General features: G+C 37.5%; 8 protein-coding genes across 10 annotated transcripts; 6 read left to right on the top strand and 2 right to left on the bottom strand.

Moving 5' to 3' along the window:
* On the bottom strand, window positions 1-369 carry LOC121768548. Its single transcript, XM_042165087.1, has one exon. The coding sequence runs from the start codon at window positions 367-369 to the stop codon at window positions 1-3; it is 369 nt and encodes a 122-aa protein (XP_042021021.1).
* Window positions 370-2,264: 1,895 nt separating this feature from the next.
* Window positions 2,265-4,930, top strand: LOC121767711 (beta-caryophyllene synthase-like). Its single transcript, XM_042164037.1, has 7 exons — window positions 2,265-2,405; window positions 2,569-2,842; window positions 3,049-3,424; window positions 3,521-3,739; window positions 3,806-3,935; window positions 4,020-4,271; window positions 4,505-4,930. The coding sequence occupies exons 1-7, from the start codon at window positions 2,271-2,273 to the stop codon at window positions 4,787-4,789; spliced, it is 1,671 nt and encodes a 556-aa protein (XP_042019971.1). The 5' UTR covers window positions 2,265-2,270; the 3' UTR covers window positions 4,790-4,930.
* Window positions 4,931-7,001: 2,071 nt separating this feature from the next.
* On the top strand, window positions 7,002-8,380 carry LOC121768547 (organic cation/carnitine transporter 4-like). The gene is made up of 2 exons (XM_042165085.1): window positions 7,002-7,236; window positions 7,602-8,380. The coding sequence occupies exons 1-2, from the start codon at window positions 7,002-7,004 to the stop codon at window positions 8,378-8,380; spliced, it is 1,014 nt and encodes a 337-aa protein (XP_042021019.1).
* Window positions 8,381-8,780: 400 nt separating this feature from the next.
* On the bottom strand, window positions 8,781-9,089 carry LOC121768546 (60S ribosomal protein L8-1-like). The gene has a single exon (XM_042165084.1). It carries the CDS (start codon window positions 9,087-9,089, stop codon window positions 8,781-8,783), a length of 309 nt encoding a protein of 102 aa, XP_042021018.1.
* Window positions 9,090-12,063: 2,974 nt separating this feature from the next.
* On the top strand, window positions 12,064-13,882 carry LOC121767188 (berberine bridge enzyme-like 18). The gene has a single exon (XM_042163405.1). The coding sequence runs from the start codon at window positions 12,166-12,168 to the stop codon at window positions 13,777-13,779; it is 1,614 nt and encodes a 537-aa protein (XP_042019339.1). The 5' UTR covers window positions 12,064-12,165; the 3' UTR covers window positions 13,780-13,882.
* A 1,610-nt stretch (window positions 13,883-15,492) lies between these two features.
* Window positions 15,493-18,537, top strand: LOC121769565 (transmembrane protein 184C-like). 2 transcript variants are annotated; one of them, XM_042166417.1, is made up of 5 exons: window positions 15,493-15,606; window positions 16,738-17,006; window positions 17,088-17,210; window positions 17,775-18,065; window positions 18,175-18,537. In XM_042166417.1, the coding sequence occupies exons 2-5, from the start codon at window positions 16,758-16,760 to the stop codon at window positions 18,382-18,384; spliced, it is 873 nt and encodes a 290-aa protein (XP_042022351.1). In that variant the 5' UTR covers window positions 15,493-15,606; window positions 16,738-16,757; the 3' UTR covers window positions 18,385-18,537. The 2 variants fall into 2 exon arrangements, with proteins under 2 accessions (XP_042022351.1, XP_042022350.1); XM_042166416.1 differs by having other exon boundaries at window positions 15,522-15,606; window positions 16,742-17,006.
* Window positions 18,538-19,323: 786 nt separating this feature from the next.
* Window positions 19,324-22,574, top strand: LOC121768951. The gene is made up of 6 exons (XM_042165569.1): window positions 19,324-19,852; window positions 20,584-20,661; window positions 20,825-20,859; window positions 20,945-21,000; window positions 21,685-21,783; window positions 22,250-22,574. The coding sequence occupies exons 1-6, from the start codon at window positions 19,427-19,429 to the stop codon at window positions 22,306-22,308; spliced, it is 753 nt and encodes a 250-aa protein (XP_042021503.1). The 5' UTR covers window positions 19,324-19,426; the 3' UTR covers window positions 22,309-22,574.
* A 431-nt stretch (window positions 22,575-23,005) lies between these two features.
* LOC121767295 (uncharacterized protein YnbB-like) lies at window positions 23,006-26,388 on the top strand. 2 transcript variants are annotated; one of them, XM_042163537.1, is made up of 11 exons: window positions 23,006-23,325; window positions 24,001-24,111; window positions 24,190-24,252; window positions 24,350-24,463; window positions 24,549-24,698; window positions 24,823-24,900; window positions 24,990-25,211; window positions 25,314-25,400; window positions 25,484-25,603; window positions 25,829-25,921; window positions 26,083-26,388. In XM_042163537.1, exons 1-11 carry the CDS (start codon window positions 23,047-23,049, stop codon window positions 26,140-26,142), a joined length of 1,377 nt encoding a protein of 458 aa, XP_042019471.1. In that variant the 5' UTR covers window positions 23,006-23,046; the 3' UTR covers window positions 26,143-26,388. The 2 variants fall into 2 exon arrangements, with proteins under 2 accessions (XP_042019471.1, XP_042019470.1); XM_042163536.1 differs by having other exon boundaries at window positions 24,332-24,463.
* Window positions 26,389-26,607: the final 219 nt, after the last annotated feature.

Genomic DNA, 26,607 nt, shown 5'->3' with positions numbered 1-26,607 from the left:
TCACCCCTTCCCAATCTCCCCCAAACTCCGCCTCCCCCCGCCGCCGCACTCCTCACTCTCGCCGCCGTCATCCTCATCGCCCCCAAAATCCACCTCCTCCGCGTAATACAAGCTGAATTTCATCTTCGTGATCCCTTGCCCCTCCGCCGCCACACACGGCGCTGCTCTAGCCGGAGCAGCCTCCTCCGCCGCCGCAATCTCCTCAACCCGCTCCGGCACGGCGACGACGGCGATCGGAGTCGATAAAACCCTAATTCGCCAGAAGCTGACGGCGAGCCACGCCCAAATGTTGTTGACGGCGGTGAGGAGGGCGTAGCTCAGGTAATTGAAGGCGAGAGCTTCCAGCGGAGAATCCAATGCGGCCTCCATTTTTCTACAATCAGAATAAGAGTGTGCAAGTAAAATGAAGAACACAGCGTGGTTTAATTTTGGATGTGCAATGACCATAATACCCCGCCTTATTATTATGGAGTAAATTTTTGTTTGAGGGAGTTAATATCTCCTTAAATTCGAAAATTAATACTAGCCCTTGATTTTTTTGATCTTGTGGCTATTATTTGTTCTCTAGTTATATGGTTAAGGGGTGTTTGCCATAGATCATGACCATATATATATATATATATATATATATATATATATATATATATATATATATATATTATACTCCCTCAGTGACGGGTAAGAGTCTTAGAATTTTTTTTATTTCCGTCTATCCCATAATACAAATCCTATTTTACTTAGTAAGTGAGCCCCACATTTCACTAACTAATTCTACCCACATTTTATTACTATAATAATATATATAAATGAGACATATGTTCCATTAACTTATTCAATTCACCTTTTTTACGGTTTTTAAAAACATGTGACAAATTAAATAGGCTAGTTTTTAAAAACATGTGCCAAATTAAATAGGCATTCAATTGTAAGACCGGAAGTATTACCATAAATATAATTAAAGTATATCAATTACTATAAAATTAAATGAGCAACCTCCAGTCAGTAGAGTGTGCAATAGAGTAAAAGAAATTAAATACAATATAGGCCTTCAATAGTAAGACCGGAAGTATTACCATAAATATAATTAAAGTATATCAATTACTATAAAATTAAATGAGCAACCTCCAGTCAGTAGAGTGTGCAATAGAGTAAAAGAAATTAAATACAATATTTTTTTCTCCGACTTTACCAATACAGTGCGCAATCTAAGTAAAGTACAGGTGAATAGCTTGTTTAATTCAGTAATTTGGTTTCTAATTTTTAAATTCACATATTTATATGAATTTTCTCAGACTTTTACTCCCTATCACTTTTTCTAATTTCTTGGTGGTTCATGATGAGTTTTAATAAAATGTTACGAAATTCTTATTCCCAAAATATTACACTATAGTATTTATTTATATTATTATATTTATCATTGAATTTAGAATTCTTAAAAATTTTCTTGATATTTTAAGTACTTACGGATAAATGGAGTATATGAGAAATTAATCATGTTTTTTGATGATTGGGCGAATTTTTGATGGTAGTAAATGCAGGTAAAAGAAAATATAGATCACGACACAAGGAATTACGTGGTTCGATTTACTGAGGTAAATCTACATCCACGGGAAGAAAGGAGGGCAAGATTGTATTGCTTGATCTGGTTTACAGCTTACAAATACAGACTTGCTATATGATATTTGATGTCTAGAGAGCTCTCCTGGTCTATCTGATCTAAGTTCTATTTATACATTGAACTAAGATCGTGGCTTGCATCACCACTAACTAGGTCGTGGCTTGCATCACCACTAACTAGGTAGTGGATGTCGTGGAGGTCATGAGATCCTGCATGGGTCCACTATCTCTTTGTTTGGTCCGCTATCCTGCCTGAGATCCTGCATGAGTTGACACCACTAAATAGATCGTGTAGTGGAGGTCGTGGAGGTTCTGCATGAGTCCACTATCTCCCAGTTCGGTCGAATACTGAGACCGAACTGCTGAACTATTGCCGAGCAGCTTTTGCCGATCTGAGAGTAGAGCTTGATTGGTCGGCTTTTACCGAGCTGTAGGCTGGAGCCGAACTCTTTGGTAATACCGAACTGATACTCTTCCTTGGGCTTTGGGCTGATGGGCCGTCACTGCTATTGGGCTTGTTTAGTACGTACCCCATCACTTTTCAACAACATTATTTTTCCAACAAAGAAATGCCGACGTTGGGATTTCTATAAATGGTGTTGCTTAATAAACCCAATTATTCAAATGTATAGTGAGTATCTCAAAGTTATAAGATGGAGTTTCCTTTAATTGTTACTACTTCCAAGATTTCAGGTAACAATGTGGGTGTAAACGACAACCGTCGCTCTGTAACTTACCATCCCAACATTTGGGGAGATTTTTTTCTTCCATATGCTTCACAACATACGGTAGGTATATACTAGTAGTAGTAGTATATATTGTTTCATTCTACTTTCACAAGTAGTTGATCATATTTGATAGCTATCGATGAACGAAGTTGGGATGTCAGTAGAATCCGAAACAATTATAACTTGATGTTTCATTGAAAAGCGTTTCTCTTCTACGTGTTAGGACATCTCCATTGCTGAAAAGGAAGAACATGAAAGACAAAAGGAAGAGATTAAGGATTTGGTCCTTCAAATTGATGAAGATGATATAACCCTAAAACTACAACTCATTGACTTGATCCAACGGCTTGGAGTTGGCTACCATTTCGAAGAGGAAATCGACAGAACCTTACGATGGATTCATGACACCTATAGTGGGAAGGACAACGACAACGATCTTCAAGTGGTTGCTCTTCGCTTTCGCCTACTACGTGAACAAGGTTTCCCCGTTCCATGTGGTATGTGTATAGATATTTTTCTAACTGTACACGTTGAGAGTCATATTCCTTTTGAGATATCTTGAATTAAATGAGTCGTTTTCTCTTTTGATCAACATACTTTCTCAATTTAATTATGTAGGTTATTCCTTCGTCTACTTTATTCTCTATTTACATATCTATTTTGTAATATCTTCGCGTTAACTCACTAATCATTATTTGTACAGATGTTTTTAGCAAATTCGTAGACGAGGAAGGAAATTTCAAGGAGTCGATAACGAATGATGTTGAAGGGTTGTTGAACTTGTACGAGGCATCGAACTATGGAGTGCAAGGAGAGGAAATTCTTGACAAAGCATTAGAATTTTCCTCTTCTCATCTCCAGTCGTTAATCATGAACATGAGTAATGATTCTGTTTCAACACGAGTTAGGGAAGCTCTGAATATCCCAATTTCAAAGACTCTAAACAGATTGGGAGCAAGAAAATTCATTTCTATGTACAAAGAAGACGGCTCATGCAACAGAAAGATACTCGATTTTGCGATATCGGACTTCAATCTTGTGCAGAAGCTACACCAGAAAGAGCTAAGTCATCTTACAAGGTTAGCAGAGATGGATAGCATATATTTTCATCGTTTTTTTCCATGATAAATGTGCAGTAAAGAGAATTGATTTGATTGAATTATATATTGTTGTAGGTGGTGGAAGGAATTGGACTTTGCAAATAAACTTCCCTTTGCTAGAGATAGACTTGTGGAATGCTATTTTTGGATTGTGGGTGTTTACTTTGAGCCAAGATATGCAATTGCAAGAAAGCTACTAACCAAAGTCATTTATATGGCTTCTGTCCTTGATGACATTTACGACGTCTATGGAACGTTAGACGAACTAACGCTTTTCACTAGCATTGTCCGAAGGTAGGTGGAACGTTTTAATGTTAAAATAAAGGGAAATTAAAAATAAAATATTTTGGTATAATTAAGGTGGGACATTAATGCGATTGATGAATTGCCACCGTACATGAGGATATACTACAAAGCCCTATTGGATGTATATGTTGAAATGGAAGATGAAATGGGAAAATCATATGCGGTCGAATATGGAAAAGCTGAGGTATATTTGTCAAGATGAAATTATATACTCCTATGTTGGTTGGTTGGTTGGTTTTATACATATATATGTTCCGAATTAGTGCAGATGATTAGGTTGGCGGAGGTGTACTTTAAAGAGGCTGAGTGGTCTTTCAGCAAGTACAAGCAGCCTACAATGGAAGAATATACAAAAGTGGCACTTTTGTCTTCAGGATATATGATGATGTCAATAAATTCATTAGCTGTGATCAATGATCCAATTAGCAAGGAACAGTTTGATTGGGTTTTGAGTGAACCACCCATTCTTAAATCATCTTCACTCATTACTAGGCTAATGGATGACCTTGCAGGATATGGGGTAACACTAACACTATATACACAAATTGAAATTTCTCTATCCGCTCTCATCTTGTTAGCAAAACTAGATTAACTTGAAAATTCAGCAAACTTAGCACGTTTCTTTTCGACATGAGATATACTGTGATCATGCAACTTTCTTGATAAATCAAATCTCCCCGACCAATCAGTTAACATCCAACTGACCTACTGTTTGTTTCACTGCATTCTGATTGTGATTATATAAATGTACAGTTTGAAGAAAAGCTCTCAGCAGTGCATTACTACATGCATGAAAATGGTGTGTCAGAGGAAGAAGCTTCGGCAGATCTGCGCAAACAAGTCAAGAATGCATGGAAGCTTCTAAACAAGGAACTTCTTCACCCAAGAGAAGCTTCCATTCCTATCCTTAAATGTGTTGTCAACTTCACTCGTGTCATAATCGTGCTATACACAGATGAAGATGCATATGGAAATTCCAAAACTAAGACTAAAGACATGATCAAATCCGTGCTTGTCGGTCCCATCTCCAATATTTAACAGCGATGAGACTATGGTTTAATTTTACGTGTACGTTATTGTAGCCAGTGATGGATTCAGCTGAGAACAACGGGTACAATTGTAGCATGTCTAGGCTCGACCATTTTTATTTTATGTTTAACTATGTACCAAATAACTAATAAAAAGCTCTTTTTTTATGTGGTAAGTACATTTATTATGTTATATATTGATTCTTGGAAATTTTAATTGATTGATGCATGTTCTTTATCACTTTAGATTCAAGCGATTGGCAAGGGCAGATGCAGGAAAAGATCTTAATAGGAGTCATGGCTTAAAAATGTAGAAGAACGATTGAAATGTAGTATATATTTTTGTTGATGTGTTAGTTTGGTGGAAATTAGTTCATGGTGAATGAATTATCTTTAAAAGATCAACGATCTTGACAATGGGAGTATCAATTTTATTCATGTGTTGGTTTGGTGGAAATTAGTTTAATTATGGTGAATGAAATAGCACTTCTCATGATGTTACTGATTTGTTTGAAATTGATTTCTGATAGTATTCGTTGTGAGCCCATATTTTCAGAGCAAGTTAGCATCAATGGAAAGTTGGACGTGACTCTTTTCTCTTAGTCTTAGGGACAGGTTTGTTGATCATTCACCAACCCTCAAGTATGATAAAATAAATATTACTCCTACTATTGATTTTTGTATAAATTCAAACCTAGGAATAAAGCTACTTTTTAGGAATTATATTTATATACATATTTCTTTCATTATACATATTCAAATGACTCCTATTGCCGATTCGCAAAGGAATAAAAACTGTAGAATGATAAGGGTAAGTAATTAAACTAGAGTAGTTAATATAAGTACTAAATTAAAATCCCTTTTCACCAATGAATCCGGAACGCAAAAACTACTACAACTAATATCCAAGAACCAACATTTTGCCTTAAGACGGACAGATTTCCTGTTAAAGCCATATCAGACCGATGAGATTCATCCACGTGCATATCCTAATCCTATATATATATATATATATATATATATATATATAGGGTTTTGATCTATGCAAAACTAGATTTAAATACAGAAACGCAGAACAATATCATAATTAGGTCACTTTTAGGTCATAATTAGGTAATTTTAGGTCATGCTAACAAAGCATGACCTAAAACGATCTTAGCATGACATTAAATCCAAATATTATAATATGACCTAAAATTGCTTAATTATGACCTTCCGTGTTTTTGGTTAATTATTGACCATTAGATCATCTAATCCTAGGGTCAAGATTTGGTCTGTATTTCTGGATTTAAACACATACTTATTTTGATCATCTCCCTATATATATATATATATATATATATATATATATATATATTACATATGTGATAGTGAGATAAAAGAGGTACAATTAGTATATTCTCATCACTTCTTCCACATTCTAATCCAAATTCCTAAATAAAAAAAATGTGGAAACACTCGCCTCCAAAAACTAGTGTTCCACAGGAGGCGGGGCTGCGGTCGCCGCTTGTGGGGGAGGCGGAGGGATTGTGCATGGACGAGATGCTAAAAAAGTATTGCGGCGAATTCGGGTGGTGGCAGCTGAGGCACTTTGTGCTGACGAGCATGGCGTGGGCGTTGGAAGCGTTCCACACGATGGTGGTGATATTCGCCGACCGCGAGCCGGCGTGGCGGTGGAGGCGACGAGCAAGTGTGGGATGGAGGATGGCACGTGGGAGTGGGTGGAGGGGCCCGGTAGCTCCACGGTAGCGGAGTTCGGCTTAGTCTGCGGCGACAAGTATAAGGTGGGCTTGGTTCAAGCCTTGTTTTTCGCCGGCTGCATGATCGGTAATTAATGGACTACTTTTATTCCTCCCCTCCCCTCCCCTCCCCAACTAATTAATTTTATTAAATTATGGAGTCAAAGCTCATCATGTGGAGAATAAATATTTATTCATTGGAAACTTATTTATTGGAATATTATTCATTTACGAAAAAAATTGTACAATACCTAATTAACTAACGTTTAATAGTACGATAGTTGCACTATGGCAGGAACAAGCGTAACGTCTTAATTTATAGAAAAAAAAAACTAGTTTAGCTAGATGGACTACAATATCTTTACTAGTGGAGTGGTGTTTCTGTTTTTTTATACACTACACATCTCTAACAAAACACCTAATCGATCGAATAAGAAAAATATTTAAACATGAGAATTAAGAAGGGCGAATAGAAAATCTGTGATGAATAATTGCTGTTGTGTTTATGTCCTCGCCACCGAGCCCGTGGGCCCCACCAAGCGGGGCGGCGCAGCCGGTATGTCCACCTTCTACTTCTTCTCGGGCGGGATCGCCGCCCTCTCCGGCATCGCCTACGCCTTCCGCTCGTGGCGGGCCCTCTACATCGCCACCTCCATCCTCTTCCTCGTCTTCGTCCTCCCCTTCGTCTCCGAGTCCCTGATACGATCCCTATATCTTAGTATTTAGTTATCTTTTGATTTACTATATCTTTCCATATATTGTTTTCTTGGTCAATAAGTTAGGGTAGTAATTCTAGTATTATATATAGGATAGATTGTTATCATTTTATGGAATCAATGAAATACAATATTATTTGAGCCATAAAGAGTCTCACGGTTCCCTCACTTCTGACGCTGCTCCCCGACGGGAAGCCCTGCGCACAGCCGCCCAGATTTATCTGAACTTGATCTTGAGCTGCCCGACGGAAAGGTTTCCGCGCACAGTCAAATCTTGCCTCCGCCGATCCTACGATTGGACGCCGGAGAGGTTATCGATCGCCGAGTATCCTCGTCGATCATAGTTAAGGGAAAAGCTCCTTATCAGTCCCCCCGCTGGCACCTCATCCGTGGCGAGGTGGGCCCCGCCATGCAAGCCATTGCCCGGTCCACGGGGACCTTCCGGCCACCGCCCTCCTCGCCTTGGAGGAGGAGGTCAGTGGCCATTCGCCTCGGAGCACGTCCACTAAGCAGGAGGCTGTCACTGGATCCCTAGTGGACGTGCTCCGTTGCCCCCTGAGACGCGCCCGCCTCTTCCTGGCAGTCGCGGTCAACTTCTTTTGCTCGGTCGTATACTACGGGCTGAGCTTGAACGTGGTGAACCTCGGCACCAACCTCTACCTCAACGCGTTCCTCAACGCGGTGGCGGAGATGCCGGCGTTCTTCCTCACGGCGGTGTTACTTGACAGGTATGGTCGGAAGTCACTAAGCATCGGGACGCAGTGGTTCAGCGGCGCGTTCTGCCTGTTAGGGGGGCTGATGAAGGGCTATGGGGTGTGGAAAACGGTTAGGATGGTGTGTGGGATTCTTGGGATATTTGGGATGGCAGGGACGTATAATTTGCTGTTTATCTACACGGTGGAGCTGTTCCCGACGGTGGTGAGGAACGCGGCGCTGGGATGTGCGACTCAGGCAGCGCAGATGGGGGCAATATTGGCGCCGTTCGTGGCGGTTATGGGGGAGAGGGTGCCGTTTCTGGTGTTCGGAGCGTGTGGGTTGGCCGGAGGGACGCTTACGTTTTTGTTGCCGGAGACATTGAACCGGCCATTGTATGATACGATGACCGGTATGGAAGAGGGAGAAGGCGGAGGAGATTTGTTGAATTAGAGTAGTATTGTAGTACTAGCAAGGACTTGTATGGTTGACTTAATTATATTTTCAAGTATTCTTTTGAGATTTTATTTAAAAGGATGAGAATTTTGTTATTTTGGCCATATATAAAAGTCCAATATGTATATCGCCTTATATCTCAGCATTATTACCTGCGCATACATAAAAGTCCAATATGCAAAACAATACTTTGATTAGCGAAGGTTATGCTCAATTTTGGTTATAACTAAGAAAGGTTTTAAACTTAACAAAATCAGATCACGGCAATACTCCAACAATATAACTCAATAATCCCAACAAAATTTAGTATATCCTCAACAAAACATTGCATTTTAACAACAAAAAAACAGATTCAAATTTCAATATATAGATAAAGAAGAAAACAAGATGACAATTCCTAGGCCTTATCAGCTGTAGCAGCAGCTTGACCCCTGAGACGCCCGGTTCTTCTGGCAGCAATAAGACCAACCTTTTGGCCGGGTGGTGCATCGCGACGGACAGTACTGGCATGACCAATGTGTTGATGGTTACCACCACCATGAGGATGCTCCACGGGATTCATAGCAACACCACGAACCTTGGGCCACGATGCATTTCCAGCCTTCAACATTGGCTTCTCAGTTCTACCACCTCCGGCAATCTGCCCAACCATGGCACGACAGCCACTTGGCACAATCTTCTTTGCACCTGAAGGGAGCTTGACCATGCAGGAATAACATATTTCTCAATGAAGTGGCTTTTGATGCCAGCACCAATACAACATTTAAAAGAATTTGGGCACCAAATGAATTACACAATGACATAAAATGAGCCATAGTGCAATACCAAGATAGCTTATCAGATTTATGGAAATGAATACAAAATATGAAAAAAAAACTCACCTAACATCAGATTCCAAATGTAAGTGAAAAATATGAAGTGCTCATCCTAAACTAGTACTCCACAAAGAAGTTGATTAAATACTAACCTAAACTGATAATTGGGTCCATGCTTCAATATACAGTATTACTGATAATTGGTTTGATTTTTTAAGAAACAAAAATAAAATAAATACTTTCTCGTGACTCTCGTCTCATTTTATTTGAATACTAGGTCATTGTCCAAAAGAAAATTCATTACATAAAAAATACTACTCCCTTAATCCCCATTAATTGACATTGATTGACTTGGCACGAATTTTAAAAAATATAGTAGAAAAAATTAGTGGAATATATGTCCTTTTTTTACTGTACATTATTTTATAATAAAATATAATTGAAATGAGTTTGCAGAATGTAAGGTGCATTACCAAAAATAATAAAAATAAATATGTCAATTAGTTGGAGATAGGAGAGGAGGGAGTAATATGAAATTATATTGACTCAATATTTACGTAGCATGTCATTATAGCACATTTGTTTTGTCTCTCTCATATTTTGTTTGTTCACGTTAATGCCTTTTCTCTTACTTATAAATACAAATGAAGCCTGGAAGAAAAAGGTGCATTATCTGTCACGTTTGATCACAAATTGTTTTTTTTTCTTTTTGGATTAACAAACTCAAACTAGTAACATTTGGTCAAGGCATTAACCACTCTATTGTTTAGCTAACACACACCAAAATAGTGTTTTCTTAATATACGTGTTTGGGGCTTACTAGTGAAATGTGAATTATGTAAAAATATATTTTTATGGGAATCTACATAAATTATTTTATTACAATCTCTCCAACTATTTATATTAAATTCAAACTTATTTTATTGTAAATATCACATCAAATAATAATTTTATTTTAACAATTTACGCTAAATTTATAAAGAATATATTTTATCCACTACTTATTTTTACTCACAAAAATTTAAAAAGTAATTTATGTTTGTTTTAGTATAAATCCAAAAATATGTATGAAATATATTTTCCTCAAAAACTAAAAATGAAATTGATTTTAAAATACTACTCCATTAAAGTTAATTATCTACTCCATTTTAGATTTTAGAATACTAGTGAAGATGGTCTGATCGCTGCACTCGATTTAAGTATATAAGAGAATTGATCATGTATTCAATATTTTTAAAAAAATAATATACTTATTAATAGTATTTTAAGTCATTGTCTATTTCCTTATCGTAGCAGTCATATAAAAGGATGTTTAATAATTCGAATCACCTTCAAAACGTAACTTTGTACAAACAAATTTGAATACGCAAGTATTTGCCCAAGATCGATATATAATAAGTAGGCAAGAAATGGAAAATAAAAAAGAATTTGTTCCATAATAAATTTTTCGATTTGACTTTATTGAGAAAAATAAATTGCCTCATTAATCAATATTCATTAAATACGTATTCTTTTTTGCCTCACGCTAGTCGTATCATTTTTCATTTGAACTCCTAAATGACAATTACTAGAGATACATAAACATTGGAAAATTTCAATTTCTTATCCTTTTCCCTTTTTTTCTTTTTAAAAGCTGCCTATGGTATCTATCATGTTAATCTAAACTACTTAAATGGTAATATGGCTCATCTTTTCAATTTCAGTAGTGTGAGATAAACCATAAAATATACACTAAGTATAATTCTCCAAGTTTGTAAATGCTTAATTATGATTAATCTCCACTGTACAAAAATCACTTCAAGTTTCAATGGAAATTGAAACTATACAAATTTTCAATATCTCTCAAATCACAGCTTTGAGTGAAACGAACATGTTTGGTGAATTAGAAGATTTGTTGTTCGTTGAGTGAAACGAACAGATTTTTTGCTATAGGTATAGTACTTCGAATATTACTCCATAAAGAGTGTTATTCACTTATTCATATATTTCTTCCTAAGCTCATATACAACTTTTTACTATCATATCATCTCCTCACACTCACACCCCTTTGCTACACCAAGTTCACTTCAAAAGTTGTTGAAAATGTATCTTTTTGTGTTTTTAAAATATATAATTGACAATTGAATGTTGAATACTCCAAATTTCATGTGATCCAAGCCCTTGTATATTTATCATATACACAATAATTTGCATTTCTCTCCTTTATTTAAACAAGTCAAGTAATCCTTATTGACAACGTGGACTGCAATAAGATGCCAATTGTATATAGTTGTCGCCATTTTTGAATAAGTAAACAAGATTTGAAGACTGTAAATTTTCTACAAATGTACTAACTCGTAACGTCGTCGACAACCTATCCCTAAATCCGGTCAAATTTATTGTTTAGATTTGACGTCAACATCTTAAGCTTTGTCACAAGCACCAACATATATCCACTCAACTCGGGAATAACAATCAAAACTATAAAATCTCTCAATTCATCATATTTTATTTGTAGTATATATAAATTGAATTGTGATAATTCTAAAATAAATTATGTAAAATTCAAAATCTACATAATCAAAATAAAATTAAAACATAATTATTTTTATTTTAAAAAATCACATGTCTAAATATGAAAAAGAAAAGCTGAAATTCAAACTCTAAAATCACATTTTAACTCCAAATAATTCTACTAGCCGAAAATAGAACCACAAATCATATTAAAAAGAAAAAGAAAAAGAAAAAGGATAAAGAAAAAGGAAAAAGAGGAATAGAAAAAGCAAAAAGAAATGAAAATTGCGTAAATCATTAGTAAATTAAAAAAAACAGTGCCGTTGAATTGAGTGGGGTTACATTAGTATAGAATAATAGTACTCCTCTTGTAGTACAATCACATCCTTCAGTTTTATAGATAGAACACAACAAGCCATGCCTCTATAGCCTCTATCCAACAACACAAACTCATCTTCTCGAAATCACAAAACCATGAAATCTTCTTCAATTTCAACGCTTGTTCTCATCTTGTCGTGTTCATGGGCAGCTTCAGCCGGTGATGATTTTCTTCATTGTCTCTCTCAACAATCATGGATTTCCAACGTTGTTTACACTCCTCCCAATTCATCCTACAATTCCATCCTCCAATTTTCCATTCGCAACCTCAGATTCGACTCGGAATATATTCCTAAACCAAAAGTGATCATTACCCCAGAGCACGAATCACAGATCCCGCCCGTCGTGCTCTGCGCCAGACGAAGTGGTCTCGAGATCAGAACCCGAAGCGGCGGCCATGACTTCGAGGGACTGTCTTACGTCTCACTACAAGCCCCGTTTGTCATTCTTGATTTGATCAATCTCAGTGAAATCACAGTCAATGTTGACCGGAAAGCTGCATGGGTCGGAGCTGGCGCAACCGTCGGTTCTTTGTACTACAGAATCGCCGAAAAAAGTCCGGTTCTCGGGTTTCCCGCCGGATTCTGCCCGACTGTAGGCGTCGGTGGGCACTTCAGCGGCGGAGGCTACGGCGCATTAATGAGGAAATACGGCCTGTCGGCCGATCAAGTCATCGACGCAAGAATAATCGACATCCATGGTAGAATCCTCGACAGAAAATCAATGGGCGAGGATCTATTCTGGGCAATCAGAGGCGGCGGAGGGGCCAGCTTTGGCGTGATCGTAGCCTGGAAGGTACGACTGGTGGATGTTCCAGAAACCGTCACAGTTTTTACAGTTACAAAGACCGTTGAACAAAATGCGACTCAGTTGGCACGACAGTGGCAATATGTCGCCCCTGGATTGGACTCCGATTTATTCATCGGAGTTTTACTAAACAGGGTGAATTCCACTGTTCTATTTAATTTCTTCTCGCTCTTCCTAGGAGGAGTCGACAGGCTACTTCCCATGTTGCAGGAGAGTTTCCCTGAGTTGGGTGTGGTGAGAGAAGACTGCATCGAGATGAGCTGGATCCAATCCGTCTTATATTATTCTGGGAGAACGGCAGGATCGTCACCGGACCAGGGCTTGGTCGAAGGTCTTCTAAACCGGACGCCAGAGACGGTGTGGAACCTCAAAATGAAGTCCGACTACGTCAAGGAGCCTGCTCCTGAGAGCATGTTCCAAGGCATCGTGAGACTGTTACGCGAGCCAGAAGGGCTTCTATCTCGGGTTTACACAATCCCCTATGGTGGAAGAATGGCGGAGATTCAAGAATCCGCCACCCCGTTCCCTCATAGGGCAGGTAACTTGTACAAAATTGCCGGTGTGGCTTACTGGCAGGACCGCGATGGTGAAGATTCAGATAAGTACATAAGATGGAGTCGAAGGTACTATGATTACATGACTCCTTATGTCTCAAAATCTCCGAGGGAGGTGTACTTGAACTACAGAGATCTCGACATTGGAGTAAATAATTTTGGTAGACAAACGAGCTACAAGCAAGCAAGCATTTGGGGCATGAAATATTTCAAGAATAATTTCGATCGCCTTGTGAAGGTCAAGACGGTCATTGATCCGACCAATTTCTTCCAGAATGAACAGAGCATTCCGCCATGTAAGACAAGGAGTAAGATGCAGTTTCCCAAAACTGTATTTTCTTATGAATAATTGATTCATGTGTGAGTTAATTAAATTATGTGATAGTAGTTATATGAAAATAATATTTGTAATGTGGTTATATGAAAACAATTTAATATCGTATTAGCTTATTGATTATGAATATATAGTAGTATATGATGTTTTCTAGTACTATTTTAATAATAAATTATATAGAAGTGGAATGGCCAGAGATAACAATTAGTTACTCTAGTTAATAATAAATTACATACATTGTTATAAAAAAATACTCCCAACTACCCATATCAATCTCTTTTCTCAATTTCCACCTAACTGTCAAACCATACAATCCACGAATCCATTAACTTCGTGTTTCAAATTGCTTTATTATCGCCCATTACTTTATTTATTTATTGAGTTTGTTGTGAATCTCACGACCAACCATTTTTTTATTGTAATTCTAAACCAAATTTGAGGATGATGAAGTAGTACTCCTACTATTATTAGTTTTTTATAAAATTGAAATCACTATGCAATCTGAATAGTAGTATAGTGATCAATAAATAAATAAATTCATAGATAAAATAAGAAAAAAAATACAAAAATTATTTTAGTTTATACGAGAATATAATATAAAATAATTTAAAAATGATCTCTATGAGCATCTCCAATGGTCGGCGTCACCACCGGAGCGCCGATTTTTCGCCCACGCCGGTTTGACGCCGAACCATTGGAACCGGCGTGGGCGAAATCGGCGTCAAAATCGGCGTCGCCATGCCGATTCCCGCGCTGACGCCGGTTCCCACGCCGATCCTCACGGGCGCCATTGTGGCTCCCGGATCGGCGCCAAACCGGCGTCGGATTTAAATATTTTTTTTTTTTTTTTTCGCAAAACACTATATATACGCGCGTTGAACCTCATTTTCATTCGCACCACTTGTTTTAACGAGTACTCTCTCTCTACCTTACTTTCTGTACAAGATCAATTTAAGAAATGAGTAATGCCGGTGGTAGTGGTGGGGATGCGGATGAGTACGAGCGTATGATGAACGAAGAGCTTGATGCCTATACGAGCCGTGAGGTTGATCGATGGATGCAGAGTTATATGCAGCCGGCGGCACCTCGCCCACGACCAGTTGTCCACCGTCGACAAGTGGTGCATCGTGATCATGACGCTGCACATCAGCGCCTGTTCACAGATTACTTCGCAGAGGAGTACAACTGACTGATTGGGCCACCGACGATAATGAAGCAGGTCCAAGCCACGGCGTCATCACCGCCAACGTACGAGGTGGGGTACCGCACGATGAAGAAGCCCTCCTCCAAGCACATGCCGACATGCGTCAGACGGAGGCTCATATTCGACTGCAAAATGATTTAGTTGAAGAGTTGTGGGCGCTGAGGACTGCAAGGCGGTAGTTTTTATGCAAATTTATGTAATTTTTTAAATGTAATATTTTTAATTATTGTACTTTTTTTTATATTAATGTAATAAAAAAATTTTAATATTATTATTCGAATTTTCCGTATTTGTCTCGTAATTTAAATTCCGTATGTTGATACAAGTGTAAATTAAATTATATAATTGTTATTAGTGATGTGGATAGGTAGTGTGAAGGCTATTTGATGGCTATTTGATGTCCAGTTGATGTGGCAAGCTGATGTGGCAGGAGAATTGTAGTGCTGATGATGTGGCAGTGTGAAGGCTATTTGACGGCTATTTGACGTCCGTCAGCATTGGAGATGCTCTATAGGACGTTCGTAGTACTCGTTGACTAATAATTTCAACACTCAGTAATCAGAGACTTCTTTTGAAAAAAAAAACTCAACTAATCGTCTTTCTCGAGTTCTCCCCCCCTTCTCCGATCACGGTTTACTGTAAGTCTTCCCCTTCTCTCTCTAGCTCTTGCTTTATCTGATTTAATTTCTGGTTGATTATGATGCAACTTGAGGTTGAAGCTAAATATGTGTTGTGAATCTGATTACATTTGTCACGAGTTGTGTTAGCTTTCAGTTCTTCTCCGATTAGATTTGGATTTTGGAGAAATGCAAAGTAACATAATGAAGTTAGAGAGGATCCGTAGCTTTTTTGTTGATTTGCCAAGTATGTTATGTTTGTTAGTGATTGAAAAAAGTTTGTTGAATAATTCGCTGAGCTGAAAGAGCAGGGCGAGAAACTGTTACTTAGAGTGTCTGATGAATTGCAAGAAATTTGTGACTTTCCTTTAGAGCTAGTCATGTTACTTAGATTATGCAAATTCGGGTCGATATTGAAATTAGTACAAATAATAATATCATTAGCGGATAGAGAAAACAGTAAGTTAGTTCAAGGATATTGGTTGAGTTACTGAGTAGCGAGCCATTTTCTCTAACAATATACCTGAATGTAAGTGTTAGAAGCAAAGTTGGTACTGTTTGACAAAAGTACACAATGAAAGAAATAGCACAGCAACTGTTTCGAATTAATGCCAAAACCAAAATCAGAAATAACTTGACTACCTAGATCCTCCTAGGAGGCCGATTACAACTTAGAATGCTCGACACCCCTCTCTGGCTCTCTCAAAACCTGAAGAGGGTGTATAATGCAATGAAAGACTCCTAGTCCTAACCAACAATTGAGCATAAAACCTCTAATATGTACAGTTGCATATATAAGAATTTTCCTTTCCATTCTCCTTTTTTATTCCTTTTCCTTTTTATGTAATCTGCTCAGTTATAAAGGTTATACTATGTCATAAGAGTGCCTCTGAAAATATAAGTTGTGGATATGGAAGTTTTGAGAAGCTAAATAGCTTATAATGATGACCAATGAGTGAATAGTTTTCAGTTTTGAGGTTTGTCATGCCTAAGGATATACCAATTTGAAATCGGTTCATGATTTTATCGTCTAAACTGTGTGAGATTTCACTAACTACAACTAAAAAGGAAAAGCAAGACCAACACGTTTTTCCTTAATTGCTTTCGATATTAAACCTATGCTTTGAGTTCTTAATGGTAATATCCTGTCAGCCAGCTAGAGATACCTTACAATGGATCGGGTGAAGTTCACACTGATGGGATCGACTGTGTGTGTCATGCTCAGTTTACATTTCTCAATACAGCTAGTGTCCCAACATTATCTAGCATGGAAGAAGCCCAAGGAACAAAAGGCAATTATCATAATCGTCCTCATGGCTCCCTTATATGCTATTGACTCTTATGTTGGTCTGTTGGACATCAAAGGAAGTGAAACATTTTTCACTTTCTTGGATTCTGTGAAAGAATGTTATGAGGCTCTGGTGAGTTTTTTAACAGTTGCAATTCAGTTGCTGCCTTAAGCATGATTTTGTCAAGGATGTTAACTTTGTCTTCAATGGTAGGTGATGGCAAAGTTTTTGAGTTTAATGTACACCTACTTGAACATATCCATCAGCAAAAACATAGTACCAGATGAAATTAAAGGAAGAGAAATTCATCACTTGTTCCCGATGACTCTTTTCCAGGTACTCTCCTCATTCTTTTAGTATTAATTATTCAGTACTGTTGAAAATAGATGAATGAAGTATGTCATATTTGATAAGGATTTATGCTGTTGTTATAGTTTACCTTGGTACAGATTTTATTGGATATCTCTTTGACTGGAAGGCCTCTTTTTCTGTGATAAAGGGCTCAATTATGTCATAGCTGGATTAAGAGATGAAATTATAATTCATTAGTTTAGTACCTTAACGGACAAGGAAGTCCTACGGTTGTTATTAACTTATAAAGTTTTGGCTCCTTTGCTGCCTTCTCTAGGAAACATATGGTATTTGTTAATGCAGAAAACAAGGTTTACCTGATAGTTATTGCAACAAAATCTAGGAGTGTGTACATTAGTACTGGTTAGTTTGATTGAGATTGCTTGTAGTCTATGTTTATCCTTTTTGTAAGACTTTGTGATGGTGTTGTATCTTAGAATTTACTATGCACACATGACTAAACCTTTCTCTTTTTTTTTTGTTCTCTTTTTTCATCAATCTGAATTCGTAATAAAAATGTTTCTACATGTATGTTTATTTTGAATGCAGCCCCATACTGTTCGTTTGGACCACAAAAATCTCAAACTTCTCAAGGACTGGACATTGCAATTTGTTGTGATCCGCCCTGTCTGCTCCGTCTTGATGATAACGTTTCAACTTCTTGATATGTACCCTAGCTGGCTGAGCTGGACATTCACCATCATCTTGAATGTTTCTGTTTCACTGGCCCTGTACTCTCTTGTTGTGTTTTACCATGTTTTCGCGAAGGAGTTGGCACCTCACAAACCCCTTGCGAAATTCTTATGCGTCAAAGGAATCGTCTTCTTCTGCTTCTGGCAGGTGTGTTTCCCATAAACCAGTTTATTATGCGAGGAAAGTTTAGGATGTAATGTGATTGCTATGTAACTTTGTCACTCATTGCTTAACCACTCTGTGTGTCCATTTGCAGGGAATCATGCTTGATATTCTTGTAGCGATTGGCATAATAAAATCGAACCACTTCTGGCTGGACGTTGAGCATCTTCAGGAAGCTCTTCAGAACGTCTTGGTGATTGTGGAGATGGTCTTTTTCTCCCTTCTCATGCAATACGCATATAGCGCCGAACCGTACCGCACCGGTTTGAGTTCGGTCAAGACTGAAGAGAAGAAGAAAGAATGATGAGAGAAGCTTTATACGGCATGACCATGGAGTAATAATCTGTCTTTACCACTAAGGTTAGTACATCGATTACTATACGGATGCTAGTATGAACTCAGTTCTGTAATGATGATCGTACCTTGTCTCAATGGCCATTTGCAATTTTGTTGGAAATTTTGAAGAGTTTTTAGCGGTTGCGGAAACTTATTTGTACCTTGTCTCGTATTCGTACCATAGGCCTGAAACAAGACTGATCATGAAAAGTTTGATTTACGTCTCGGTCACAACATATTGATGAGTTGGCTACTAGCTGCGAAGGTGGACTTTTTTCAACTCGCATTCTAAACGATATCATTTTGCAAAAATGATAAAATTAATAATGATTTCACCTCATAATTTTTAAACTGTATAGTACTAGTACATAAATCTCTAGCACTTGGAATGCAATAAATCAATTACGATCGAAAACAATTCATCACTGATCACTCAATTCATTTTTCTTTCATTTTTTTGTTAAATTCCTTTGTTTTTATTTGTAGATTTTTAGCTGGGTGCCAAATGCAAGAGATTTAAGTATGAAGTATAACTACACGCTATATCCCATAAAAATAAATATATTTTTGGAACGATATGATTTTTAATGTATAATTGAAGAAAATTACTATTAAAAATAGAAGTTAATTATTTTTATAGAATAAACTAAAATGCAAATAATTTATATTTTTATGGCACGAAGTTTTTGGAGATAAAATGAAGTTAAAAGACATTTTACAAAAAATGATCGAAGTTGGAAACACAAAATAAGAAATTAGCCTAAAACCAATAGGAAGTAGGATCCATCAATTATTTTTTACACTTATTTACTATTATATAATGGATAGACCACCAAATAATTACAGTATAGTTATGAGAAATGACAAAGAGAAAATAAATAAAAGGCCGCTGTTTCAGAAGCAAAAGCGTAATAAAAATCCATTCTATTCTATCTTCATCTTCTACTATAAATGCTTTAAACGCCATGAAATTAATTGATCAATCATTTGCTTGACCTCCTTATAAAACCATGGCAGCATCAATACAAATTTCCATCAGCTTCTCGCATGCTCGCCCTCTCCCTCCGTACCCTTATTCAGCCAAGAAACATTGTTTGAATAAGTTCAATTTTTTACGACCCATCAATTATCGTTCGACATCAAGAACAAAGATTGAATCTTTTCATAAAGACTGTTCCAAGGCGGGCGTTTCTAGGGAAAATTGGCCGTTTCTTGGAGTGGGCAGAGGCAAAGATGGAGTTCCAGTGAGTGGGGGCAAGAGGGTGGTCTTAATGAAGTTTCGTAACGGCTTTAATGGTCTCGGCGGCGGCGGTGGTGGAAGAGTTAGCGGTGAAACGGCAAGGACTGTGGGAAATTTGGCTTTGGCAATTTTACTCACTTATCTTTCAATGACTGGGCAGTTGGGCTGGCTTCTCGATGCTATTGTTTCCCTTTGGGTCTCTCTCTTTTTCATTATGTTACTTAATAGTTAAGATGGATAGATTGGTATTGTAGGATATTAGTTTCTTTTGGTTCTGATTAATGTTAGAAAACAATCTTAAAAGTCTCAAGTAGTTAGTTATTATTCTACTAGTATATTACAATCTTATCTTAGTATTTATTAGTACACAATCTTAAGTAGTAGTAGATTGATTAATGTGAGTAGTTTCTAATTAAGGTTGAATGGCTTTTTGATGCTATTGTTTCCCTTTGGGACCTCTCTCTCTCTCTCTCTCTCTCTCTCTCTCCTGCAGTATGATATGTATAGATTGGTTATTGTAGGACATTAGGTTCTTTAATTTCTAATCAATGTTGAATAGCTTAATATTAGTACACAGTCTTATCTTAGTAGTTATCAGTAGACAATATTAAGTGGTAGATTGATTAATGTCTGGTTTCGATTAATGTAGAATGGCTTACGCATTCCAAGTTGTGCACTACCATTTCATTAGCCGTGTTAGTGTTTTTTAGTTGTGCTGTCTTTTGAATTTATCATTTAGCTTTTTCTTGCTGGAAGCTAAAGTGTATGAGCATAAGCTGACCATTTCACTTTTGATGATCTAAAGTGACTATTAAGAGTATTTGTTCTTTCAAAGGATTGCCATTTGTTACCATGTCTAGTTGTCGATTTTATACAGCTAACTGAATGATGAAGCCAGCTTTATTTTCACTTGGCGTTTGTTTTCAGCTTCTTGCAGTGCTTGTGCCGATTGTGGGCATCGGGGCTTTTCTGTGGTGGGCAGGCCGAGATATTCTCCAAAGCAATGTTAGTGATAAATAACTTGACGTGCTTCACCTTGAGCTATATTATTATGTATTATACAAACATCATCATTTTGTGATTTGTGCTGTGGTTATTAAAGTAACTCTGTTTGGTTGAGCATTGCATTTAACAGTATGTTCATTAACTGAGCTATCTTTACATACAGTGCCCAAACTGTGGAAATGAATTCCAAGTATTCAAGTAAGATACAATCAAACTCCTTCAGTCTATGAAAAAATGTGCAAGGTGATTACCGGGGTTGAATGTACTACATTTTTTATTGCAGATCTACTTTGACCGATGAGCTGCAGTTGTGCCCATTCTGTAGTCAACCGTTTTCAGGTAAACTGAAGCCACCTGTATCCAGACAGTTATGAATGCAGGATTTTATATTCATTTGCTAGGTTCAGACGAGCTTTGCCATGCCATTTGTAGTATTTTGATATTGCTTTGCTTCATCATTCTGGAGTTGCTAACCACCCATCTCTTTGTTCTTCTATTGTGCTTTCTTTTATATTTTTCGTAAACAAGTGTCATTTTTCTCAAGGCCAATTCCATTTTATCTGAGTGGTTTTGTCATTGCTTACTTTTTATTTATTTATGTGTTTTCCTGATGATATCAGCCATTTCCTTAACCCCAGAGATAATAAACCTATGTTTTGATACTTATTTTTTACGAAGAGGCTACTGTCTTTTTATCTAGTAGTATGAAGGAGACAGATGGAATGGGACGGTGTAACTGTTGAAACACGAGCCATACTATAATTAATGAGCTTCTTATTGATGTCAAGGATTATGGTCTAAATTGTTCGGTTTAGGCTACTAACTACTAAGCTTCAACACCTAATCTATCCATTCTGTCTAAATTATGCAGTTTTAACACATTAGGGAACTGCCTGACTGTTCCAATCTGTTGAATTTTGCTACATTAGATATGCGGAATTGATCCGTATTAAGATACTGCAGTCCTTCCCTCCCTGCTTTTTATTAGCTGAATGAATTTCTCACTCATGTTACTTAATGCAGTCAAGGGTGATGAGTTTGTCCCGGAGCCAGTGAAGTTTTCCAACCAATCCACAATATTTGATCAACCATTTGGCGACTTCAATCCCCGTACGAAGAAAGGTTTGCTTCTTTTCCAATTTGATTTTCTTGCTGACTAAACCAAAACTGCATTTGCAAGTGGATTTCCACCACAGTTTTAACACAACTCCTTCAAAAAGTGTTTGTTGCTATCATCTGGCAATTGAAAACAGGCGTCTTTTATATTTGGGATAATCATAAAAATGAAATAGATCAAGAAGCGAAAAGTAAATAGATGAATAATCATTTGTTCAACTGAGAGCTTATTTTCATGTGGAAAAGAGAAGTAATAGTTCCCGGCATGTGTTCTGAACCGTGGAATGATGCTTAGCAGCTCCCAATTACAAAAATCGCGTTCCTTGAGTTGCAAGATGCAAATTTCTATTTATTGTCTACATAGCTCAGGCTTTGGTGTGTTCTGGCAAATAATTGCCATATTGTCAAAGATCAAACATATATTTTGAAAACTTCATTGTGATGCTGAGCATTTCTTGATCTTATAATGCAGGAAAAAGTTCATCTGTGTCTGTAGTGGATATTGAAGCAGATGTAAGAGATGCAGAGTGAATTAGCTTGTCTAAAACAGATACTAGGCTCGTATTAATGGAACAGAGACACTCTTATGGCGAGGGTTAACGCAGAGCTGACCCCCTTTGCGTGGAAAGTGAAGATGCACCGTGCTGTATATAATACATGAATATATTAAACAGTTTGATTGTATATTGTATTTTGTGATTCAGTAGAGCATGAAAGTCAGGTGGATTTTGTCTGTGTATCTCATTGAATTTAAGTATGGTGGTTGAATGCATACATACATATGTTTTGTTTTAGTATATGAGAGAATCTTTCAAGAGTAAATCTGTGATTGACTGTTGGATACATTAGATAAGATTGTGTCTTATTAATGTTGCTCAGTTGAATAGTTAATCTTGGAACAAAAGTCACCTTGCAGTCCTTGCTTATGAGTCTTGCCAATACTAATATTGGTGATATCAATTGAGTCTAAAACAATCTCGGGATGATTGAAACTTTGAGCAATTGTAGTCGGTACTAATGTGTTTTTGTCAAATTTTTTTCGTCTCCATCATTGAATCAGATACACGAACTATCATTTATTGTTATTTAAAATATCAGTTGATCATTTACTTTTATAAAAAAGAATAATTTTCTATTATATTTTATATTTAAGCAAAATACTTATTGTTATGTTGCTATAGAAATATTGTATGTGCTAGTTTTATTACTCCTATATTACCGAGAAAATACCATTTCTTCCTATTAAAAGTTTGTTTAAACAACGAAGAAATGTGTAAGCTCTTATCCTTCAGCACCTCTGCCACTCCTCCGGCGCCAACTTTCCGCTTAACCTGCGCCGCCGTGGCTTTTCCCGGAGCCACAGTTGCAGTGCGCTCACGGCCATGGACCTCAGCTCTTTGTATCCGCTACGATGAGCATCCGTTCGTACCGGAGGTTGAGAGAGCGGTGGACTCGTTGTACTCGGAATTCCGAGCTGTGGATAATCTGGTGGCGTGCAACTCGGCGCGCGTGCTTAAAGCTTTTAAGAATGCTCGTGTTGGATTCCATGTAAATTCTATTATTGAGCTTCATTTCATCTGATTTTTCTGCTGCCTAATGTATTGTGCTAGCATATTTTGTTTGTTTTGGTTGATTGTGCTTATTTTACAGGACAAAAATGTTTGTTGACAATTGATTTGTTCTGCTAAGAATGTTCGTTATCGGTTCTTTGGGAAAGCTGAAATTAACTTAATTGATTACTTGGTTTAGGTTTAGATCATAATTCGGTATGGGAGTGGATTTTGTTTCAGTTTTGTTCACGAAATATTTTTACTATTTATTTGTAATCTAAACATGTAAATGCAGAGCTTTCAATTACGTGATGCTCAGAGCGCTTACTTTTGTGGATTTCCTAGATGGATAAAAATATAATACACTAATCCATTGTTTACTAAAATGGATTGGATCTTCGAGATATCCCAATACATTTGCGTCATTCAAGTATCTTATTGAAAGGGTAGGACTGGAGATCCTTGTAATGAGGATAAAAATGCTCAATCATATATTATCAACTATGAAAAGTAAATGCCCCGTAAGAGGTGATGGGAGATGGTATGTCTAGATCATAGCATCGGGGCACTAATGTGATGTTTCGGATACCCATATGTGGCTCTCTTGATTGCTTTGTGATCAGTTACATGCATAATTTACTTACTCTGTCAAACATGAATGTCTCTGCATCAGCACTTTGGTGGCAGCACGGGCTATGGTCATGAGGAATCTGGTGGGCGTGAAGCACTGGATGAAGCTTTTGCAGAGGTTTTTGGTGCTGAATCTGCAATTGTTCGAGGACAGGTTTCACCATTTTTGTATTGTTGTTTCTCTATAGGGCTGGGGCTATATGTTACTTAACTTACTCTCATCTGATACCAGTTTTTCTCAGGTACTCACGCAATCACATGTGCTTTATTTGCTTTCCTAAGGCCTGGAGATGAGGTAAGTTAAAATTTGCATCTTCTTCTTTCTGTTTCTAGTACGCAAGTCATTTTTGGCACATGTTATTCCTTTGATTCAGATGATTATTATTTGCCAGCTTCTGGCAGTTGCTGGAGCTCCCTATGACACGCTGGAAGAAGTTATTGGGATCAGGGACTCTAATGATTTGGGTTCTTTGCGAGACTATAGAATAGATTACAGAGAAGTGCCAGTATGTTTCTGCTCGTTCACACACTTATTGAGAACCCTACGTTTCTTATAGGTGCTTGTTTACCGAGTATTATCTGTATTTGAAGCTTGCAGAGGATGGAGGGCTTGACTGGGACGCCCTGAAGATTGCTCTGAAACCTCAAACAAAATGTGCACTCATTCAAAGATCATGCGGTTATTCATGGAGGCGTAGCTTGAGTGTAGAAGAAATCGGCAGGGCTATAGAGATAATCAAGGTAGCTATTTTTTAGCTTTTTATGTAGTTTAATTGGTGAGTTACCACTGTTACACTTAGAGAAGATCGGTATTTGTATTACACCCTTTTTTCTTAATACCTCTTTTCATTTTGAACCAATACAGTTGCAGAATCCCCATTGTTTGGTCATGGTGGATAATTGCTATGGTGAATTTACAGATAGAATCGAACCTCCAATGGTGGTATGTAGAATTTCTTTTTCATACTGATTCCACCTTCCTCGTAGAGTTTCAAAGCTCAATGTTTATTCTATGTGGTTGGTTGCTGGCAGGGTGCAGATCTAATTGCTGGAAGTTTCATAAAAAATCCTGGTGGAACTATAGCCCCATGTGGTGGGTATGTTGCTGGGAAAAAGAAATGGGTAGCAGCAGCAGCTGCTCGTCTCTCTGCCCCGGGTCTAGGAACTGATTGTGGTTCTACGTCAGGTGATATAATGCGACTGTTTTTTCAGGGATTGTTCCTCGCTCCACAAATGGTTGGTGAAGCAGTAAAGGTGAACCATTCATTATTTTTCTGTCATCTTTTCTCCTCACAGCACCCTTCTGAATCCTAGAACATCTTCATCCAATGATGATGATTTTTCACGTATTTCCAGGGAAGCCTTCTTATTGCTGAAGTAATGGCAGGTAGAGGATATGAGGTGCAACCATTTTGCCGAGCCCCCCGCAATGATGTAGTGCAGGTGCCTTGAGTAATTTTACATTACACATTAATATCTTGTGTTGTTTTATTAAATGTTATCATACTGCTTTATTCCACTGTCAGGCAGTAAAACTTGGAAGCCGTGAACGGCTGCTCGCCTTTTGTGAAGCTGTGCAAAGAAATTCTCCAGTTAGCTCTTTTACAAAACCTATAGCAGGTGCAACTCCTGGCTATGCATCTGAGGTACTTATAAAGCTGCATTATATATCCGAACTATATCTGCTGCTTTTTATAGTTTAAACTCATCCGCGCTTGCATCTTTGCCCGATGATATAACTAAAATTGAGCTCGTTAACATGTTCTGTTGGATTTGGTAGAGAATATCCAAATGACATGATTACTAGGTGCTGTTAACTCTTTCCTGTTCGTATTCGCGTGCTTCCTGGGTAACGAGAACTCGTGGTACAGGTGATATTTGCTGATGGGACATTTATTGACGGAAGTACAAGTGAACTTTCGTGTGATGGCCCTCTCAGGGAGCCATATGCCGTCTTCTGCCAGGTTCGTGTCTCATCTTCTCTTGCACTAGTTATGAATAACCTTTCCTTATAAAAGAGATGTATCCACCACTGATCTTTGTGATCCAATGGCTGAAAACGAGCCTTGCCTTCTCACAATAAGAAGGGTTCTCATTTGAAGATATTTCTAAATTCCACAAACAGGGTGGCAGCCATTGGACGCAGTGGGGACTAGTTCTCGGGGATGTGCTAAAAGCGTTGTAAGATGCGCACGTTCCACAGCAAACATGGGCTGTACCCCTGTACGGTGTATCCGTTCCAATTTTGATCATAGTTTGATGTGTACTTCATTATTCATCTGGAATACTAATCACAGTTGATGTACTTCATTTTTGTGAATCATCAATTGTGTACGTTTTTACCATTTTGTTGCAGTAACATATTCAGTGATGCTTTAGAGGATGTGGTTCAGAGCGCATAGTACACAATAATCTACTTTCATTTCCTTTATATTGGTACATGCCTTCAATATTCTATCCTAAATTTTGATCAATTTATAGTAAAACGAAAAGTTGATAAGAACAATATGTTGCATCAAATTTAAAGTAAACTCAAAATAATAAACCAATGAGTCCTACCAACAATCTTTATCCAAATTCGGTTCTTTATCGAATGTATTTTGAATTGGAATAAGACAAACATAATTAAATAAAAATTTTCTATGTCATT

Source organism: Salvia splendens, chromosome 15, assembly GCF_004379255.2.
Source record: "Salvia splendens isolate huo1 chromosome 15, SspV2, whole genome shotgun sequence".
NCBI lineage: Eukaryota > Viridiplantae > Streptophyta > Magnoliopsida > Lamiales > Lamiaceae > Salvia > Salvia splendens.
Note: the sequence above shows the minus strand (reverse complement) of the source record. Positions and strands in the feature narration are given on the sequence as shown.